At 33.1% G+C, this 23,982-nt stretch overlaps 1 protein-coding gene across 3 annotated transcripts in view; it reads right to left on the minus strand.

Moving 5' to 3' along the window:
* SNTG1 (syntrophin gamma 1) overlaps positions 1–23,982 on the minus strand; it is a 318,971-nt gene that overhangs the window by 77,426 nt on the left and 217,563 nt on the right. For all 3 annotated transcript variants that reach the window (XM_065753302.1, XM_065753304.1, XM_065753303.1), the window contains 4 exons: positions 15,606–15,708; positions 14,200–14,282; positions 11,187–11,317; positions 7,895–8,024 (listed from right to left, as the gene is read on the minus strand). In XM_065753302.1, coding sequence (XP_065609374.1) covers positions 7,895–8,024; positions 11,187–11,317; positions 14,200–14,282; positions 15,606–15,708 — 447 coding nt within the window. The remainder of the gene's footprint in view (positions 1–7,894; positions 8,025–11,186; positions 11,318–14,199; positions 14,283–15,605; positions 15,709–23,982) is intronic.

Consider the following 23,982-nt stretch of genomic DNA (forward strand, 5'->3'; position numbering starts at 1 on the left):
ATTAGATGATAAGAAGAAATCAAGATGCTTCATCCTAAGTTTTTCATGCCTGATTTCACGACTTTAATGACATTCTCTCAAATAAATAATGATCTCATTTTCTAAAACAAATAAATGGACAAAAAAGACCTTACAATTGGATCAATGCCCACATGCAGGACATCAGTAGGCCTATAATTTCAGACTTTCAGACATTTTCAGAATTTCAGACATACCTGCCACAACTACTACATGAGTTATTATTAGGAGATACAAAACTTGCAACTGATTTTCATAACTCCAATCTTGGGCATGTTTCCTATGCAGGACTTTCTGCTTATAGGTCATCAATAGTTTTGTCTTTTTTCTCATCAGCTGGACTTGTATACCCCAGTCTCCTGTAGCTTTAATGAGTAAAATTTCTGTTTTTTATCGCACTCCTCTGCATCCTGATCTCAGTCCTTCTCTTCCTCAGGCAAATATAAGCTACATGCTACCAGAGTGCGCTGGATGTCTATGGCATTTTATGAAGCAAGACAACCAAATGGAGAAAACGTTTCCAACACACTAATCTACTAATAATGTATATACCCTGAGGTGCGTTACAGCTCTTCAAATGCATTCAATTTCCTATTTCCCTTTTTTTATTTTTTTAAATAATTGGTTATGAAAGAAAGGCATAGCTGTTAACGTAACCATCTTTTAAAAATATATTCTAATGGCAAGAAGAAACAGATCTAAAAACAAGCTAACCATTTTTAAATAATGATATTCATGTTTCAGACTGCAAAGAGAATACATACAAAAAGGAAGGTTACTATTGCTTAGCTTCCCAGTTCCCAGCTGCAGCTTTATCAACAGCAGTTTGAGATTCAGTAGCCTCTTTCAACACACTCTCACTTAAAATAAACCATTCAGTGGAATACTGAACAGTATCTGGTGCTACAAAAAATAAGTTAAAATAGATGGAGGTCTCCAGCTGTTACTGAAAGGGCAGCTTGGCATTTTGGCAGGAAAGGGCAACTTTTAATGAGTACTTTCTTCTTCCACGTGCTGCCTTTCTGTAAAAACCCAAGTGGCTTACCTGCATTCCCAGTCAGACTAGTCCTACTTCTCTTATTCTTGTCATCCTTTCTTTGTCCCTTTAAACCAATGAAGAAAATTTCAGTTTTTCTTACTTACAGGTTCTTTTGTATACTTCACCAGGGTTGGATGTTAAGACATCTCACTTTAGAGTGTCTTGTAACCAGAGCACATAATTATTATAGAGTGTCAACTTAACCCTTCAATAATAATGGCACTAAAGAAGAGAGAAAGTTTTAAAGCTGCAAATACATACATAACAAACCATATATTCTAATGTTTTGCTTTTATCTAAGTACCAGTGCAAGACTATCATTTTTAGTTTGAATACATAAAAAACCAAGTCAGTTGGAGAAAACATATGGAGATTCTTTGCTGTATGACAGAATTATGAAGATTAAACAGAAAATATTCTCTATGCATCAGTATTGTGTGGCATTTTTTAAGGTTTTTTTTTAAGCTTTACATGTAGGAAGTAAATTGTAGTTCAGTTCACAGAATATTTGACTTTTTTCTTTTAAAAGACATTATTTCTCTTAAATTAGAGATATGTGGATGTCAATTTATGACAGAGACGGTAACATTTTTAATAGATACTACTGACTGCTTCAATAATGGTGATTATATGTACAGTAAAACTGGAATTAAAATATTTAAAAAATTTGAATACTTGGGAGAAATTTTGTACAAACAGACAATTTCATTTCATTTTAAAAGCTATCACAACTAATTACAGTTTACAATGTATATTTCAAGTAAAAACTCTATATCCCAATGATGGGTGTTATCATCATAATCAGAATGTGCCATAACAAAGGCTTCAGTCTGAAGGCAGAAGCTCTATGTTACAGGTTTTCCAAACAAGGTGACTATTCTGGAAAATGCTGGAGTTTGCACAAGTTATAAAAGCACATTTACCTACTACTCTTTCCTTGTATATTTCTGCTGACCTATCATATTTTAAATATTACCCTTCAAATTAAGATATGTTATTAAGACATAGATGAAATATACTGGAGCAACAGCAAGAAAGTTTGGAAAACTTTGTTGCAGATGAATCAGTACAACCAAGAGGATACACCACATTAACAAGGTACAGCCAGAAACAATTACTAAAATAAGACATTAAGCAAATTCCACAATTTTTATGTGAATACAAGGCCATATGCAACACTTCATAAAAGTGACATAGAAACTGATCTGTTTCTAGATGTCAAACTGGAAATTTTCACTTTAAAAGTGTAGAAAAAATAGGAAACACTGTATTTATGTAAATTCGATCTGACTACATTCATTCACTTATATCAACGTTCCTCTAGACACCTACATACAAAAACTATATATATATATATATATATATATATATGACATAATTACATTACAAAAGCAGAGTTTTAAATGTTCCTACAGAGACAAAAGCATCAATATTAGAATAAGGACTTCTGCTATTTCTTTTACAAAGTCTGGAATTGAATGCACAACAAAGAAACGAAGTATCAGAAATTCATGAACACCAGAATGCATAATATTGCTTAGCAAACAGGTTAATATACATTTTTATTTAAGTAATGAGTTCAATTTCAGGAAAACCAAACATACTAAGACTCTTTTGAAGACTTTTTACACTTCTCTATCTATTTTGTCTTCATTGCAAAAGACAAACTTCTAGAAGATAGTCAATGTTTGTCTTTTGCATTATTACAGAATATACCATTTTATAAGGTTTGCTGCTAATAGTCATCTTTCTGGATTCTCCTAAAATGCATAGCTTAGTAATCAACAAAAAGTTTATTATTACTATTATACTCAAAGGACAATTAAGAGATTAAAATTCCTGAAAACTCCAAAATGACTAATACCAGAGCATCCTGATGGCCCGCCATGGTATTTCAAACAAAAATTTGAAATGTGAAATCTGTTCCTTTCATATAAGTGACATTGATTTATACTCATATTATAGCATTCCACAGTATGCTCTTACTAATTCAACAGAAAAATGAGACACATTCCATCATCTTTAAAAATCTCAGTAAACACTGAATGTTGTCCTGTGATATTTAACTATTCCCACAAGTGGAACAGATCGTATTAACATACTTGCCTTTTTTCTCTTGCTTTGTATTTATTTTCTCTCTGTCTGTCAACCTATATTCAAACTTCAGAATTATAGAGATATACAATAAGGTATTACTGTTAATTTGTCTCTGGTGAAAATTAGGACAAATTTATTTGTTACCTTAGCAGCAGTTTCTTTTTATTAGACATTACGTTTTAAGCATATGATTGAATCCATGATGTCAATTGAACAGAAACTTACATTCAAGAAAGCATGGTGTGCCCAGATACTAATTTTGTAGATATATTAATTCTACTGTTTTGCATGTTATCATCATGTCTCTATCTGCAGAATATGTGTGCCTTAGTAATTTCACTGACACATTGTATTTTGCAAGTCTTACACAGAAAGTGATGGAATGACATCAAGTTATTGGGTAATAAATCTTGCAAGATCTTATGGGCTTTCTCAAGATAAATTTTAAATTCAACCTGTACTCAGTTGCCTGTCATTTCTGTCTGTTGAAGTTCCTGTCATTTCTTCTATCTCAAGTGTTAAAGTCAAGGTAAGAAACTTAAATGTGCAAACTTTGCAGTGTCTTCCAAGGAAATGATGGCAAAGGAAAGGGTAAAGAAATATCATTGCACTCACCACCTAAAAATTTGAAAGCAGTAGACAAGAGTGACATATATTGTTTTGGGAGGATAAATTCACAAATAATCAGTTAAACTGTATTCTACAAGACGATAGCTGCAAATATATATATATACTATTTTGTTATTAAAACCCAAAGCTTCTGTCTACTTTTTCTTCTTTTATTTTTTCTTTTATTTTTTTTTTGGGGGGGGGGGCACTTGAAAAGAATATTGGAGCACCCAAGTAATTTTAAATTGAACTAGGTTTGAAAAATCACCTACTTAAAAACTCATCCCTGATAAAGTCATTACAAATATTGTTTCTGAGATCTTTGAAAACTGTACCACATAAATTAGGTATGCACTGGCATCAAGTGGATCTTTATATAGCATGAGATTTTGGAGTCTTTTCTTAGACTCTTCTAAGAGCATAGCTTCTTTAAAAGTTATGTGACCTGTTGGATACTCTGTTAAAGATTAGAAATCATTATTAAGTATCACAGAAATTAACACAACCGCAAAGTAGCTTATTGAAGGGCTAATAGTTCACAGATGAATTGGCACACCAGAACAGAAAATTCCTACTTGGAGCACAGATTAAGAAAGGTAGAAGCAGCAGATTTTCCTTTTCTAATCTTCTTTGGCCTGTCACCCAGACTGGCAACAAGTATGTCATGAATTTACAAGAGAATTCCCAAGTGTTCAATTTAACCTACTCAGGTTACAGCACACAAACTTTAGTTCAAGGATTGCTTTGACAAAACTCTGAACTTAATATAACTCCTGTGTTTTTTGAGGCTAGTCCTAAACTGATGAATTTCGATCAGAGAGGCAGCTTAAATAACTCACGCTGGAGAGGAATGCAACTTCAGAAATGAATGAACTTTATGAATTCATTGCATCATCAATTATAACGCAATAGTATGTCACGTTAAGCAGTGTGTTTCTATAATATCCTGCAAGCTGCATACTTGCATACGAGTCAATTTGTGTTTTTTAATTTTAAAGGGATGCATTTCATCCCATATGTACTTGTTCTATTGTTCCTGGGGAACTAAGGAAATGTAAATTGCTGGCATCTTTCTCAGTATTTTAGAAACACTGGAAGAAAATACTCCTAATTTACCAAATAGAAGAAAAAATACTGCCTACTTAAAGTACGCCCTTCGACAAAAATTTGAAAACAAATGAGGTCAACTACATCAGTCAGCATACTGGTATTTTTATGTAATAAAATGTCATAAATTTCTATATCTGTGCATTAAAACTGCAACTATCTTGCTGTATAGTAATACAAGTTTTATCTCATGTTGGACAATGATGGACAGTCTAACGACTGCATGTAATATGTCTTTGCTTGTACACACTATGTTCCAGATTCTATTACTTAGATTCAAGTAGCAAAACTGTCTTTCAAAAGTGATGATAATTAAGACATTCTTGGCATGCTTCCACTCAAGTCTTTTAGTTATCCCATTGCTCTCTGGCTACACTGCTGATTCTTCAACTGACTACACCACCATCATTTCAGATGTGAACATTTTAAATTGAGATACAGGATTCTGACTTTATCCATACAAAAATGTAACATAGACTCAAATAGGAGATATTGGAGTCAGGAATTTATACTTCACAAGGGTAAGGAAACACAGGGAGAGAAAGCTGTCTTTACCACACTAGTCTGTGGGGTTTGAACCATCAGAAGTTTTGTTTTCAGAAAGTTTGCATGTCAAAAAGTAAAATAGTTCAGAATACTGGTTCAAACTGGAATGCTTTCTGTCAAAAAGTCTAGGCATTTCTTTGCTAGATTTCTTCAGAGAAGCTCTCTTTTGGCACATAAAGAGACCTGTGATAGAATGTACTCATCTCCTTAGATGTCCTTAGAGTTTAAACTTACCACCTCAGGGTCCATAACCAGTCAAAGGAAAGAAAGACTTGTCCTCAGGGGATTAATCTCATCAGGAAACAGATATCAGAGGTAAAACAGAAGGATAGCTATTCAGACATTCTGCTTTTAGACATTTAACATTAGGCAAGATAAATCTCACCCAAACTTAGAGTCCAAAACTGACATACTGGTAAAGGATATGCTTTCAGAGACAATACAGATTTTATAACCATTCTAGTTTTAATCTTCCTCTGTTTCATAAGTTATAAAAATCATGTAAGTTTATAGTTCAACGAACTGTACAGTATTTAAGTGAGAAATTATTTTGCATATCTCCTAGGTAAAAATAAGACATTAACTGAAACTAAAAAGCAAAATAGGAGATGTATTTTAATTTGTCTGAAAATTAAACAAAATCCTATACTCACTTTGTTTCTTTAGTACTGCATGTCAACAGGGAGAATGACTGTGAGTACATGTTTCTCATAGAGGGAAAATAGTAGCATCAATAGTGTGTGAAGGTCAATAATCACTCTTAAAAAGAAAAAAAAAAAGGACCTCTACTCACATTTAATTTTCCTTGTTCTGAATATCAGTTTGCTTCTTTTCTTTTACTCTCTGAGTATCTGATATTTCTTAGATTCACTTATCACATATGCTGTCAAATAACTGATTTTTACTGGCAACTGACATTTTTAAAGAAAAGTGTACCATGAAAAAGAGTGTCTCATTGGTTTCCATAAATTCACATGGGTAGTAAACAATTGGGACAGTTGTAAAATAGATTCATTTTCAATGGTCATAAGCCCAAACTAGGTTGCAATTTCTTTACAGGCTGTCTTTGTAATAAGGTAAATATAATGTTTGCATGATAGTTAAACCATCAGCTATTTCCTTATGTAAAACATCAGTTACTGTGTTTCTGTTTCTTTATGGAAGTTAGCATAGAATGATATACGATATTCCTTTTAAAAACACAAATTATTTTATGTAACAACAGTGCGATATCAACATCCAAGTTAAACTAAGCAACCATGGTTAGTCTCATAAGAGATACATAAAGTATTATCAGATAAATTTTAGAGGCTTTCATCTTCTGTTGTAAGTAAACAAATATATTGCTTTAGATTGCAAGAATCATCAATAGTCTGAACTAACGATGGCAAGAAAAAAATTAACTAGCACACTCATTTGTCAGGACGCCTGGTATACAAGAAGTTCTATACAGCAATAGCAATGTAAGGAGGAATAAATAGCCATAAAGTTGGCTTGCATTGCATAGAGGCTTGCAGATGGTGGATGAATTCATGTCTGTCACGTTTTTATAATACAATGACTTTTACATATTGCTGCCAGATGGAACATAGTTTTGCATCTTGAATATAAATCTGCAAGAAATACAACTTCCTTCAATATGTTCCCTGTATTTGAAACAAAAGCAAATTTAGTTAGATTTTGGAGGCTAAAACAGATTTAAGGAAATCTGAAAGAATATAAATTAAATCCTCAAGGGCTTCCTTGTTATAAATAATTCCAAAATAATGGAGTTACACATGTCTTCTGTATTTCTATACACAGAAAAGGAATCATACAAAAATCTAGGCAGAATTCTATTCTATCAAATCCAAGATATGTCTTAGGTGGATCTAAAAGAACTTAAGAGCTTTCAATTGAACTTAGGAGTAGTTTAGCTAAACTCATGGATAACAGTTATCCTTGTTGCAATAAAATCTATCCCACTAAATCAGACCATAAAAGTACAGTGCATGAAGCATAAATGCATTTAATCTTTCCTGATAATGAGCATCTGTATTGTTCTTGTGTTTAATTATACCTAAACAGACCTAATATCTAACTGAGATCTAACTACCAAATTGTTACAATTTCAGTTACAGATATATGTTTTCAAACCATCTAGAAAGTGCAGAATTCCTTTTTGATTTCATATGCTCTTATCCATCACACCTGGCTTTCTCTTGTGTCTAGTCTTTGTTTCTCATGGTAGCTGGTATTGCTAAATATGCAATGCTGATAGCGATGAAGTGAACTAGATGACTGTAGGGGAGAATAATTTCCCATTCAGTGATTTCTCACAAAGTCTGATTTGATGATAAACTTGAGTTGACTTCTCTCAGACAGCCTCGAGCATTGTTTATATGCAGATAAGTCTGTGTTTGAACCCATTAGGCTTTTATGACAGTTATAATAAAATATGATTGGAAAACCTTCTGGCTTGCTTGGATCCATACTTACATTGTGCTTTGTGAGGTTGGAAATGTTACTTGCTATTGCTTGTAGCCAGTCAATACAGTCTTCAGCAGAGAGACACTGAATTATTCCACTGCAAACCCCATCCACAGCAATTACTTGGAACGCATTTTGCCTATAGACATGTCATAACAGATCAGGTCAGAAAAAAATTTCATCTGTTCTAGCATACCATCTTAACAATACTTGTAGAAATGCTTTTCTTTCATCTTCAATGAAGGTCAGCCAGTGAACACTGATAAATTGCTGGTTTTCCTGTTTTATAAATACCTAGCATATTAAAAAAAATCAACTACATATTAAATGCCATATAAAAAGGTCAAGTCTTCCTATATTAAGTTTCCATGAGGCTATAAGAAAATTCCATTGATTAACCCCATGAAATCTTGTCCAGCATCGTGTGACTTCAGAAGCTTAACAAGTAAAATAGTTGATGCATACCAAAGCAATAATAATTGAATTGTGAAGATCACAGAGAAGGAAAGCGCATCAGACTGTAAGTAGACTTCCATGAAATTCAGTGGAATACTGTACCTATTTCTCAAAAAATTCTGTTTGATTCTTCCAAATCATTTATTAAACACAATGACATTACTGTTAGCTTGTTAGCTGCTTTTGGTGACAGAATTTTTATTGCAAATGGTCCTCTTCTTACTTGCCATTGGAATAGCTGGAGAATTCAAATTTGACCAGGTATCATTAATGATTTTTTCAATTGCATTTCTGAATACAGAATCATTAGCAAATCACACTGGAATGTCCAGAGACATCCACTGACAAAGCAGTGGCCACTTGGGTGTCTCTACCCTAGTAACATTCTTGACATGTATACAATGTTCTACGATGCATTAGTCTGACTTTCCACAACTGAGTGCTGAACGATTACAAAAGAGGACAATTTCTCAAACTATAAAGCTATAGCAGGTCTAACTTCTGTAAAAGGCCTTTTTTGGTCTTTGTGAAGGTTGACAGGTCTCTAGCTTCAGAACCCAATGGCAAAAAATTAATCAGTTTAATGGAGTACATTACAAAGCATACAGAGAATATCAAGTTATACTGGTAACATTCTCCTACAAAATCATCCAATCATGGTTTAAAATCAAGAACATCATTCAGATTTTTTGAGAAGGTTGAAGCAAAACAAGTGTCATCTTCAATATAAAACTGAGTTTCACTAATGACAGTTTCTGACATCTCAAGACTGATACAGCTTCTGCAAAATTATTATTTTTTTACTTCACAAAGCTATCAACTAGTTTTACAGAATACAGAGCTAATATCTAACTCAGCCATAAAGGCCCTTAATGTGTCTGTTTCAAGTGCAGGCTCTTGGTTCATTTAGGAAGAGCATAAAAATGAATTAGAGCCATGCTTTTTTCTTGATCAGGCACAGAGTAAAAGATACGTTTTTTAAAAAATGAGCTACTTGTACTTGTAAGATTTTGAAATAGATTTCTTTAAGGCACCTTCAAGTAACGTACCTAAATGTTAAAACAGTATTTATTTGTTACACCTTTATTTTAAATGGCTATAAACAGAAATCATAAATACATTTAGAATAAAATGATAAATAAGGTATTAGGTGAAGACCATACCATGATGCTCCCATAAAAGTTGCTGATTATAAAGACATATATTTTCAGGACTCCCATTCTCTCTATTCTGCCTATCATAGACCAAGGAATCTAATAACACAAGACATTGACCTGTACAATCTGATGCATTTGGGACATAGTAGACAGTTCTTAAGTATTTGATCTACAAATGCAGATAACTATTTTTCAGAATGCTCTTGCCCAAATGCCAATTACTTCAGACTATGAGATGCATAGTGACCTATTAATGTTTTTTTGTTTGTTTGTTTTTCTGAATGCATCTAGGCTTTCCTTATTCTACTCAATTTTAGTCCCTTAAAAATTTTTTTCTACCTTTCTTTGAAAACAAATTTTTGGAGGGAGTCATATTTTAAAATAGGCAAATTTGCATATTTGAGTTTTATTTTTTATTTTTAAGCAATATTCCTCACATCAGGCAGCACAGGAGAATACAAGGGGAAACTTAGTAATCACTCAAAGTGTGAGCATGACTTCAGGTAGTCAGTGTTTTATAAACCCCTCTGTAAATTTGTTTTTTGGAAATCTCAGAAATACTATTTCTGACTACACATACTGTTTCTCTCTAATGTACAAGTTCTATAATGTTCACATTAAGCTTGTGTTTTATTGCTACAGAAGACTGAATGTGAAAGTCTTAAATCTATGAATAGTTGAATATAACCCAATTTTCCTGGTGAGTAGTTCTAGCCAATTCAGTATCTTATCAGGAGTGAACAGCAGAACAGATCTCAGATTTGACTTTTATAATTCTGGGTCCTTTATTGATACATGCTGTTAATTACTTCTATTTCAATCACTGTAAAACATTGAGCTGAAGGTTTTCCCAGAATCACATACAAGAATTCCTACATCTCTGGCATCCATACTCAGCTCTATTTCAGCTCAGTCAATGAGTCAGGGTAGCTTTTGCATCATGAGTCTCTTGGCCAGTAATAGTCAAGAGATTGAGAATAGAGCAGGCAAGTAAGTATGACACTGCTATCACTAGTCAGAGACTGTAAGCTGTTTTTAGCTTAACAATCATCTAGTGACTATTAACTGCTTTAATATCAGCTCTGTGAATAGGAAAAAAGACTGGAAACCTACATGGTATTCTTTAAAGCAACAATAGCCCTTAGAATTAACTGGGGCTGTGGGTGGTTTTGGTGTAACTTTTAAACATTTGCTAAGCACTAATGAGAAGCAGGTTGTGATAAGAAACAACAACATTAACCCCAAAGGAACCCAAAATGAGTTACGATCTTTCAGTTTCCATTGAGATCATAAACCCACACCTAGAGGGAAGTGGTAACACTTGACTGCAAGATTCCTAACCAGGGGAAAGTGTGACCATACCAACAAGGAAACAATATTTGAAATGTTCTTCTGCAAAACAGCTATAACAGAAATATTAATGAAGATTTTATGTATTAATTAAGTAACTTTATGTGGTTTTGAATGCAGGTACAGGAAAAGTTTAAGCTATTAATGCTTGATTACTAGTCAGGTCTTCAGATGAAGCAATAATCTGACTGTGAACTTCCCATGTCCCATGTCTTCTGTCCCATATCTCTCACAGCTGGACTGAAATTAATAATGCCACTCCTCTTAATATTGTAAATCCCTAAGGATTTCATCCCTAAACCAAGAAGTCAACAGTTTCAGCTTCTAAATTTATTTACCTGCACAAATCTGATCCTGGAAGGTACTGGGAAAATCTTGAATGAAGAAGCGGAATTAGTCGGAGATCACACCACCTTTTTTCCCATCTAAGTCCTGGAGATGTTGGCCATGAGGAACATGATAATGTATCCTGAAAAATATTTACAAGGTCCTTCTCAGTTTTAGGTTTCATTTATAAATACTCAGCAGATTTCAAAAGAAAGATAGCTATTTCAAAGACCTCATATTTAGCACAGACAACCACTTTCCTCAGACCATACGGCAACAATTCTAGCTGGCACTGGACAGATTCTGAACCTTTTGTCACAAACCTATGTGACCCCTACATCAACGTGTTGAGAGAAACCATGAATAGCAATATTCTAGAAATTTAGTGAAAACAGTCTGCATCATTTTTTGAGGATGATCAGTCATAAATAAAAATATTTCCCATATTATTATGTTACGAGTTGCAAGTTTTGTATCTGTACTCTGAGTAAGGGTGATTTCTATGTGACTCAGTTAAACGATCATAATTCAGGTTTTTCTTCTGTGGTTCCATACTTAATTAATTATACATCTACTCTAATTTAAATTCACTGGCAAAAATAAAGAGGAATTAATCAATGATGAAAATTTTACGTCATTTGTAAATTTGAAATTCAAATTTGAAAATGATTTTTCATTCAGTATATTAATTTTACCTATCTACACAAGATATTATTTATATGAAAACTCAACTAAATCATGCCTATGATCATATTTACAAAGAAGGAATATTAAAAAATCTACATCCCAATTCTGGCAGTATTTTTAGGGAATATAGGTTAGAATGAGAAATACTTATAGGGTAAACAATCAAAATTATTTTTTAAAAATCCAGTACCCTTTCCTTTCTTTACAAAACACTCACTTTTTAAAATAGAGCTAGTTATCACACCATGTTCTAAAGAAGATTTACACTGATATATAGTAAGTCTTTTCTGTATGTCAGTAAAATTGAAATTGAACCTATTGATTCAGAATCATTTTTTTTTAACTTTTTTCTTCTTACTCATATCTAGCAAAAAAAAAAACAAAAACAAAAAAACAAGTGTTGATTTCAAGTTTTAATGCTCTGGCAAGTTTTTAAATGAATGTTCATATATCTCTTATTATGTGTAACATGGAAGATCACAACAACCATCAATTTATCTGAACAGCAGGATTTTCAAAAGTAAATTCATGTACATAAAGCATTGACTCTCTGGTGAAACATTCCATAGATTCAATCAAAATAAATCCACATAAATAAATGACTGAGTAAGAAGACTAAGTTAGGATACTATTCTCTTCTGAACAATGTTTTCAAGTGCTTTGTTTTCAGGAACTTTTTACGGCTGTGATGAAACTGGGAAAAGTTGAAATGTGGCAAGAATTTTAGATGCAGACAGTAGATGTAGGTTCAAGTGCAACAGAAGTGGTAACCTCACTTTTAGTTTGAATAACACTTCCTATTGTTAAATGAATAAGACCCAAACCAGCTCTGTTTACTCCAAATTATTTTGAGCAAGAAATCTCCATCATGTGGATCACCAAGGTTATAACTAAGAAACAGCTGATGGCCATAAGCCACAATACACTCAAGAAAATAATTTGACAGTATGGAAGGACCATGACATAGGATTTGTACATATGTTAGCAATTCATATAGAGTTCTCATTTGGTTTTATGAAATATTCTATTCCATTCCACTCCAAGATACTGCAGGCAAGAAGAATAAATGGAAAACAAAAACAAACAACAACCTTGTTTTCATTAAATTGCTATCAGTACAAACGGAAACTATAGGTAACTTAGATAACTAATTTTTGATACATGCAGCAGAAATAGGATTCCTGAAAGCAAGCATGCTTGTTAGCCTAAAAGCAAAGATAGACTTGAAGTGGCTAGCAAAGTAACTTCAGAATCTCCTCTAATTACCTTTCCACATATGTATATATACAACTGAGATATTTGTTTCTGATGTTGTTGCACTATTAATAGATATACATTAATAGTTTTTTTTTTTAACCTGCAGTAAGACTCAATTTTACCTGTTTTATCCCTTTTTGATGAATTCCATCTCCTATAAACATGTACAAACCCCAAAGTTTTCATAGATCCTAATTAGGCTTAAATCTTTGCTAATGACTTCTAAATTTCTGGGCTCCCAATTGAATATATATATATATATATTTTTTGTGAAATAAGAAAGAACAACAAGGGAAGCCACAAATTAAAGACAGGAAGCCTGCTGAATAGTGCTTACACTTCTGCTCATTCATAAATCACTGTAACAATTATGAGATATATAAATTTATTGATTCTGTGATTTTTATTCTGAGTAGATCTAAAAAAAGCCTCATACACATTAAAACAAACAAACAAACAAAAAAAACATTAGAACTACACAAAATATCATAAATGCTGCTTTTCATGACTACAAAGTACACTGAAAGTACTGTGTTTCATTTCAAATAAATCTTTTATGACAAATCTAAACACTTCAGTGCCAAAAGGCACTGTGCTGAATAATTCTATTGTTCTTCAGTACAATCGTTAGTACTAGTTAATAGGATTGTTCTAAGAGCTTGCACCTTAGAAATAGCCAAAACATGCACCTGAATAAGTCTTCATCAAAAGCTCCAAATAATAAATTAAATAAAATATATGGAATTATATTCTTTAAATAGCTATATTTTCACTTTAATAGTTTTATTCTTTACACTCTGCAAATAAATGTAGAAAAAACTTTATCAAAATTCCTATTGCCCAGATAAAAATAGCAATCACATTTATCAGAGCATAATCTCAGCTGCTAGAATTCATCATAGTTTTGTTCTTGGCTGTAATATCTGGCTGAGGATTATTAGCCCCCTATGGAACTATCTCCAATGTTAATTAGAGTCTGTCCCATGACGATGACTTTTATTAATTACTTTCACCTAGCTATTTTTTTTTATTTTTTATTTTTTACTTGCATGGTTCCATGAAGGAAATATAAGCTCTTACCGTGTTGTTGGGATGGTAGTTGAGATGCAAACCACTGTCGCACAGGGGAGAGGAAGTGCCACTGCTCTGGTCACTGGGGGCACCTAACAACAACAGGGATATACCAAAAATGTAACATTAATTTATAAAGTTATTATAAAAATTGGTGTGCGTGTGTTTGCATGTTTTCTTCTCCCACTGATTTTGTCACATAGAAAACTCAAGGTTCAATCCTCCCTTGGTGATTTGCCAAAAGTCAACAATCTACTCAGTAAGAAAAAATAACAGATGTTTTTGCAAATTTGATAATAAAGGGTAAGTGTGCACTTCCTTAATTGGTTCTTACTTAAAGGAACCATTCAGACAATGATTTTGTCATTCTCTTTGAAGTTTACAGTTATAACAGTTTTTGTAGCAACTTAGAAGGATACATCTTTTAAATCATATACAATAGGATCTATTCAAATGTATACTTGTGTGCATTACTCAGTGTTCTCTATGGTACCACATTCTTTCATAAAAGGAGCAATGAGTTACTGGGATTCGTTTTTATTTAAGAATATTTTAGAAAATTTCTGATGTATTTTTTTTCTTGCCTTGCTATAATTTAATACCTGGACAAAAGATAAAATGATACTTCCATAACTGATTCTATATACGTATTCAATATATATTATAATTTAGTTTACTTAATTGCTACTGATGTAAAATCAAAGGATAAAAGTACTGAAATCAAACACTTTTTTTGGTTTGATTCTCCTTTTAGGAGAAAGAAGCAGAAAGTAGCAGTGCCAAATGTCACAGGATGACATACATGAATATATATATATGCTTGGGTATGCTGCAACTGTATAATTATGTGTCCACACTCACAATTTAATACAATTAAAGGAAGACAGCTGTCTCTGTTTGCATTTGATGGGGCTAGCTTACTAAAACTTGGTTGGACTTAAAATACTAAACATTTGAGATAATTATTTTTTTTAGTTTCATAGACACCTACATGAAAGCTGCTGAATTTTAAATGAGATAGTTAAGCCCTCAAAAGATATCCACATGATCTCATTTTCACATCAAGAAGACAAAACTCCTGGACAAAACTGTTATCTGGTGCAGCCTGGAAAAATTCTTTAAATACTCTGTATCAAACTGTGAGCTACTGTAACCTGATGTAATTCCCCTGACTCAATTTTGCTGATTCACACCAGCCAAATACAAGGTGACCTGTTTTTTAAGCAAACATTGCAGTCTTTTGCCTAAGGAGACCTCAACTATAAGATCTGGCAATAAGAGAAGCTCATATTTGGGCCACAATGCTGACCAAGAAAGCTGTTGTTAGTCACACCCAATGTGCACTAGGTTCAGAAGCTGCAAGTTTACATTAGCATTGGATTAAGCTTTATTTTCGTTAAGTAATAAAGGCTTACATGCACAATCTTCATTCAGTGGCAGTTTGAGAAAAGCAGGTGCTCTTTTCAGAAATGACACAGTTAGAGTCACTTCTTCCCCCGCATTGCGAAGGACCTGAACCTGGAAGAGAAATACAAACAGGATGCTCTGAAATACATATACGACTAGAACATAGCAGCAAATATAAGCAACATCATGCAGCTTTCATATACCTGCAAATTATTGCAATGACATCTGTCAAAAAGAAAGCAAGACGTAAAACTTTGTATGTGCTCTGCTCCTAGTCACACAAACAGGTAATACCAGGGTGGAAACAGCACTATCTGGTTCCACAGCTTGCCCCCTGACACTTATAAGCTGTGTACCTCCTTCTTCCAGACCTGGCATTAACAGTAACCCACATGTATAAATTCTTTTTGGTTTGGTTTAGTTTTGCTGAGGTTGCCTCATAAATCTCCAACCAAAACAAAAGCTGTAGTTTCCACAGCTATGCCATATATGTCTTTCCAGCAGCCAGAGTTAAATTTAACCAAACTACTCCAGCATGGATGAGTGATCTAATCTTCCTTACAGCTACAAAGAAAAAGTACCTATTTCAAGCCTTAAGTCTTAGAAAAGCACAAGCTCGTGCTTTACCATAGGGCAGTTTACATTTTGGAGGTAGGAGGACAAGTGAATAACCTACATGTGAACACTCTTAGCCATCCAGTATCTCTTCCATAATTACCTCCACAGCACCTATTCATGTCTTTAGCTTTTCTGCGGTGTGGCTGAGACACTCAGCGGCGAAAGAGAACTTCAGGCACCTCTCCAGGTGGAGACAAACAAGCATCTAAGCAAAATGCTGTACTTAACAGTGGGTAATTGACAATGGAATCGTTATATCGTAAGAGACATGAGGTCACATAACTCTGGGAATCAGAGAATAAGCATTTCTGGTTGTTCTCCCTCTATAACTTATTAACTTTATAAGGGTTGATTTAAGTTGTCTTTTTAATCTGGCATACTTTTGTCTTTTTCTGCTGTGATGACATAGTATCCGGATAACTCACAAGTAACCCTTCTGCAATGCTGCTGTTTGTCAAAATGCCTTGTAAATTAACTGATGGAAGGCTGCAATTATTTAATCCATGCCAATTAAAAGCCTATTCTACACATTTAACTCCATACATACATATTAACTATATTCAGGGGTACATTCATGTGAAAGTCATGGCACTACATCAAGCTAATTTAAAGCAATTCTTCAAGAAAAAATGTCAACTTCTCACTTAGACACAATATTTCCTATTCCACGTTGGCTGCTACTGAAGAGTAACAATACGATGACACATTATTTGGAATCAGTATCTGAAGAGCACTCAGAAATTTTAGACTGTTTATTATGTAAAATAGCACACTGGTTGTCAAGGCATAATTTCCAATGTAATATGTCTGTATGCCAATAACCAAACATGCATCACAACAAATTTAATCCACTCAAACCCCAAAATTTCTGCTGTAGCACAAGGATCTTCAATGAGTACTTCCCATTTCTGATAAGTTTTATACCTCAGAATTTATAAGTGGCACTAGTTTCATGGGAAGACAATGACATTGTCAGAGGAGTAGTCAGATAAAGACTCTGAAGTCCAGAATTCAATCAGAGATCATCTTGGAAGCTCAGCCACCACAGAAAACACATTTTTCTCTCTTCTCAATCACACAGTTCAGAATAGTCATAGGCAAAGCAGACAGACATGTTTTCTATATTGAAATCACAGATGTGGATAAACAAAGTGTAGGAAAAATTAAGCAACCCTTTACCTTTTATTTAAAAAAATGTCTTTTCTCAGGAACAGGGAAGAAAGGGAGAAGTTACAGTATTTTATAAAATACCCAAGAACAAGAGGATATCATCTGTGAAAAATGCTGAGACACTAAACTCTGTCTCTGAACATTTTAAAAGTTCATCGAACTCTACACAAGCCACAAGTCCATATGATTACATTTGATAATATTGCAGTACAAATACTAGAAGTTATCCTAAGTAGTCTGATGTGACACTTTCACCCCAATCTTTCTCTTTCTCTCTCAAACTTATAGTATGAAAAAGCAGGTACAAAATCTAGTTGAAATCAGCAATACTTATTTCAGTAAATCATATATTGGAGTATATAAATCATATAAACCAGAAAGTGATTGAATTTGACATGTAGAATAAACAGATATAAAATATTGAAAAATAAAACTACTAGCTAATAATTACAACAACGAGAAGACATGAGTTATCAATGCCATGTCACTTACTTTTCAGTGATTATTAAATCCATTCTTGGAAATAAGGTTAATTAAATAAACTTAGATTTTTAATTAAATTAACTGTTTGAAGCTTTCACTTGAAATCTTTACTGCAACTTTACATTTCTGTCTTTCTTTTACATAAGCAATGAGCAATTGTTGAACTGTATTAAATCAAACATGCCTTACGGAATTGGTTTACTTGGCATCCTCATTCAACATGCACTTCGCCATAGTGTCTTTCCTCCATGCAGAAAGAGAATGTGATATGAGAGGAAATCTTTTCTTATCAAGGAATGCTGAAGAATCTTTTTAGTAATATACCAGAACAGCTAATGTTCAGAAATTGAAAACTGATAGCTTTTATTAAAAGGTAATGGTGAAAATAAATGTGGCTAGTTGTTATGGAGAAATAAATCTCTGAAAATAAAATAAAATAAATAAAAATAAAAATAAAAAATAAATAAAAATAAAAATAAAAATTAAAATAAAATAATAATAATAAATAAAATAAAATAAAATAAAATAATAAATAAAATAAAATAAAATAAAATAAAATAAAATAAAATAAAATAAAATAAAATAAAATAAAATAAAATAAAATAAAATAAAATAAAATAAAATAAAATAAAATAAAATAAAATAAAATAAAATAAAATAAAATAAATAAAATAAATAAAATAAATAAAATAAATAAAATAGATGTGGAAAACAGGGAGCCAAACAGCTTGACTGGAAGATACAATACAGAATGGGCTTCTAGATTTTACAAACGTGAGTGGAATTCTAACTGAGATATTGGCACATTCCTTCTTTCTTCTCCCTTCATCACTGCCTGCCAGTACTGCAGCTTAAAATTTTACCGAGCTTTTTTTTTAAAATGAGGACTGCATGAATGCAAAAGTAGTGCTTGTTTAGGCTTGGAAAATCTGTGTTAATGAAAATATATCTATCTGCGCAAGTGTATCTCTGCAGATCTGAAAACACTTTCTGCTTATGGAGCAGTATTTTGAAGAAGTAGATTTTATGATGATGTGTGATATTTCTGGATAAAATCTCCATATAACAATAACACTAGTCTGAACTTTCAGTAATGCCCATAATAATGTTGCCTTTTGATTTTATAAAACCTTTTAAAGTGCCAGTTAAAGACAACATTAAAGCATATGCCAATGTATATCTCAATATATTCAGAAAAGCATTGATGTGTGAAGTCCCTCTGACTTCAGCAAGTATTGTTTCTTGAATGGCACATTAAATTCACTCTTAAATTACAAATGAAATTTTACATGAATTAATTGTCAAAGACTTAAACAGAAGACAATAGAAGACACATATTCCCTAAGATTAGTGGTCTCCTGAACTGCAGAAAATACCATGCTTCACTATAATTGAAAGCAAAAATCACTTCATTAATAAATGTCTTGAATTATTATCATTTGGAAAAGTGAAAGGATACTGTGCACTGTTATTCATTATCCTGGTATCATGGAGTCCATCTGCATGTCCCACAGTTTGTATTCTGGTACAATGACTTAAAGGCCCAAGGCTAGAAGGTTTGACACATGAATCTTGAATTATGTTTTATTATGTAAAAAGGCAATCGTTTCTTACAGTAAAACCCAGGGATGTGATATAGTATCGTATAGATATTCCCAGTAAAAATATGACAGAGCATGGGGATTTTTAAATTCCCATTATCTAATATTTATCACAATATTTGCCCACAACAAATCAATTAATATAATAGTTAAAATCATCAAAAATTTTCTTCCTCCAGAAAATTTCTCTTCTTGATGTACAACACAAAGTAGAACATGATTTTGTGACAGCAGCTCCAACTCACACTGCTCAAATAAAGCACACCTCAGACCACAGTCTGACATTATCAGAGAAGTTGTTTGGTGTCTGGTTAGAGAACTTGATTTAGATATTCAGATAAAAAAAAACCAAATGAGTTGCACACACTGGAATGGAAAAGCTTCCTCAAGCAAAGTAAAAAGAAATGCAGGGCAGAATGATGCACATGCTGAGGATGAATGAAAACATTCACTTTTTTTCAGATACCACTTCTGAACCTAACTTGCTACTAGTGCTGTTCTAAAAAAGGACAGGTGAATGCAATAATACTAGTGGTTACAGCACAGACATCATGTTAAGCTTACCAGTAAGCAATTATTTTGAGAAGTGGCAGAAAAAGGTTTAGAGTTTCTCAAGATGACATGGGAATTGAACCAAGGTAGCACTTACACAGTGAATGTTCCAACTACAAAGACACTATATAAAAGATCATTTCAAAGCAATATACACAGTCATTTGGGATTTGATACTTTTTGACAAGTCCCATCAGACTTAGCACTCAGAAGCAAAATTATTCTCAATTCCAACTGACAGTACTCATTTGAGCTAGACCATCAGGTGATTTCTCAGATGGACAATGTCACACAAGTCTGTTATAACTATCTTCTGTTTTCATTCATCAATCTTTGCCCCACCTGCTCTCACTGGCTTATGAGCCAATATAGACATAAAAGTTCCAGTAAACTCAAGACTTGAGTAGAAAGCATTAGTAGAACGTTAAGTGATCTGCCTTTAAAAAGATATAAAATATATAATCATGTTTCAAGGTCCAAATACGGGTCGCAGAGGACTCTGACTTCCGTCAGATTCTTCTTCAACGTAGTGCCAAGGTAAAAAGAGAACTTTATCACTTCAGTGATACACTGACAATCAAGTTGGAAGAAAAATGCGTTTTTAAACTTGCATTTTTTAAGTCTTTAGATATTATTATTCTCCATAATCAGCACTGAAATGCTTAGTAACATTTAAGTCAGAAAAGCAATAGACTGCAATTACTGCTGAGTTAGATATTTATCTTATCAAAGGTAGCATAGGGGTGCCTCAGCAAAAGATTATCTTGAAAAAACTGGAGGGGAAAAAATGAAAACCTAACAGAATTACAAAAGTAAAGGACTGCTAGAAAAAAATGCTTTGGCACAATTTTCCCCTTCTTCATTTATTAAATTTAGCATCATTAATAAACCTAATCCTGAAAAATATTGCTAGGAGTGCTTAATTTGCATTCTTAGGTCATGTACTCTGATTTGGAATTCTGTTTTACTAAAGATTGCATATTACTGGTCATCACAGTTCACATTAAATCAAACAATTAGTAGGCCAACATAGAAGCTACAGTAAGAGAGGAATTATAACTTGCTAAAATTTGTAGTATTCGAAGAATGGAAATGTCAGTGACAGGCCCCAAACCAAAAATTCCATATCATCCTCTGAAAGATGAAAAATTATTCCATTAGATAAATTTTGACTATATTGCTTACAATGATCTATCAGTATTTTCTCTGAATCATACCGGCTGACCTTCAGACTGCTAATTCAGTTGTGACAGAACAGGGGGAAATGGTTTCGAGATCAGTGAGGATAGATTTAGGTTAGATAGAAGGAAAAAATCTACATGGAGGGTGGTGAGGCACTGGAACAGGTTGCCCAGTGATATGGTTGGTGTGTTCCTAGAGACTTTCAAGATGCAGCTGGATGACACCCTGGGCAATCTGATATAGCGTGGTGCTATATCAGGTTCCTTACAACTCTAAGGATTCTAAAATTATGATTTTATATATATATAATATTATATATATTAATTTATATATAATATATAAAATTATAATAAAATATAAACTCTCAAACAGCAAGGTCTCTTAATGCTCCCTGAACTTTATTCTATGGACATCTATTGGTCTGGGACCATGGTTCATAGAAGAAACAAGTACACACAGACGTACTAATTAGTCACTGAATGATCATTCATTCTAACAAGTAAATGAGTAGAATATAATATATCACTATTGTAAAAGGATACTGTATAGTGCAAAGATTAGTACTTTAAATACCTTGAAAAAAGAAGACCCAGAGGGGATCTGATACACAGCTAAAAATATCAAAGGAGTAGGAGGCAAAGGGATGAGGCTGGATTCTTCTCAGCAGTGTGTGGTTACAGGATGAGGGGTAATGGTCGCAAACTGAAGCACAGGAAGTTCTGCAAAAATGTGTGTGGGAACTTTTCACAGTGAGGGTGACAGAGCACTGGAACAAGCTTCCCTGTTGTAGGGAGTTGGAGAGGGTTGTGGAGTCTCCTTCTCTCCTTCTTTGGAGGCGTTCAAGATCCGTCTGGATGCCTACCTGTGCAACCTGAGCTACAGAGCTGCTTTGGCAGGAAGTTGGACTCAATGGTCTCTAGAGGTTCTGTCCAACTTCTACAATTCTGTGATACTGTAATGTGCTGAAAAATTAATAGTTCATTACACATTACATTTAAATGTTTCTTGTAGCCTATACCATATATTAGAAAATACATAACATGGAAAAAATATTTTTATGTTCTGATTAAAGTGTAAGAAATGAGTCAACTGAAATTTGACTTGATTTGTGTATAGACCTTATTCAAGTGCTTACACGATACACAGTTACCCATATCTCGTATATAACAAAAAATAATCTATGCAAGTAAACAAAAAACTTTAAAGAACCAGAAGACTAATCCAAACAGTCCACATTTCCTAAGCTTTTTCAATATACCTATATGTAGAGAGTGCATGCCAGAGCTGAATCACAGAAATGCCAATCCTTTTTTCACATTGCCGACCCCCTCATGGTTTTCCTTTAGGATTACTCAACTACACTGAATAATCTGTGCAGCTATGCAGTTTCAAAAACTCCTCTTTAAATTCTCACAGCTATTCCACTTTTTGAAACTTCTCACACACTCATATGCTGGGCACCCACTATCTTTCCATACTGATTTATAAACACAATTTTGAATTATATATTTAAAGAGTTTCAAAACAACTGACTGAGAAAAAAAATAAAGGAAAACCTTTAGCAACACAGAAAACATCAGAAATAAAGAAGAACAGTTGCTAGTGTGGTTGAATCTAAGTTACATTTATTCTACATTTTTTGGAAGATAAGAAATTAGTAGCTTGCAAAGTTTTGGAAAAAAAGAAGACATTAAGATATTTTTTGCTTTTTATATCACAACTGAGGCTGATAAAGCCATCGTCATTTAGATAAACTACTTAACGCCACCGTCTGTCAAATATTTGAAGTCAAGAAGCCTAGTCATGATTTAAACCACTGTATTAAAATGCATATTTCATCACCTACTGACACTACGTGCTTTAATTAGAATGGAATTTATTTGTTTAAGGCTCTTATTGCTTATTATAGCTCACAAATACATATAAGGAACCAGAATTTGGTTTGGATCAATCTTATTATTACTTTCCAAATAAAGAATTAATCAAAGCTACTTTTGAATTAATATGTGATCCTGATTATAAGCAAAAAAACCTCCTGCTGGAATCAAGTATTTACAGTATTGTTATGACAACTTCTATAGGCTTCTACACAGCTTTCCCAAAAGGTTACTCAACATCATCATGTCTGCTTTAACTTGTGTGTACAGTCAGATGAACCACAGGCCACCCCCCCTCAGTCTACAATGGATTTCTCATTTAAGACTTAAGATGTTTTTTACTATTAGTCAGAAACCAACTGTGATGGCAGGCTTTATTGAGATGTTCTTTGTTCTTTTTTTAGCTCCTCTTGATTACATGTAGTGGAGAACATTCAAAGAAAGTTATCAACACCTGCAGAATGTTTAAGCAACCTGCAAAAACTTTCCACATGACTTCATAATAAATTACTATTTATTTTTACCTTCAAGGAACCCTGATGTAAAACCTCAAAGTTTTTTTTTTTTTCACTTTTTCTCAAAAAACGAAATAATATAAGGCATAACTTAACACATACATCAGATGTACAAATTCCTCCTACTTAATCATCCCTGGACTAAATCCTTTATTATTCACAGAAAGTATATTTTTAATGGGCATTAGTCATATATAACATAAAGACATTATCCAAGTTATATTAAGAAAAATAAATAACATAAGCTATATTCACATTTATGCACGAGTCCTTAACTACCTCAATACAATTTTATGAAGACCATTAGAAATCCTTCTATGAATAGAAATGCATTTTCTGATAGTAGAAGACATTATGCTAAAGCCAAAATCTTCAGATTCAAGCCTT

Source organism: Cyrtonyx montezumae, unplaced genomic scaffold (assembly GCF_038088225.1).
Source record: "Cyrtonyx montezumae isolate F1298 unplaced genomic scaffold, pur_monq_1.0 scaffold_8, whole genome shotgun sequence".
NCBI lineage: Eukaryota > Metazoa > Chordata > Aves > Galliformes > Odontophoridae > Cyrtonyx > Cyrtonyx montezumae.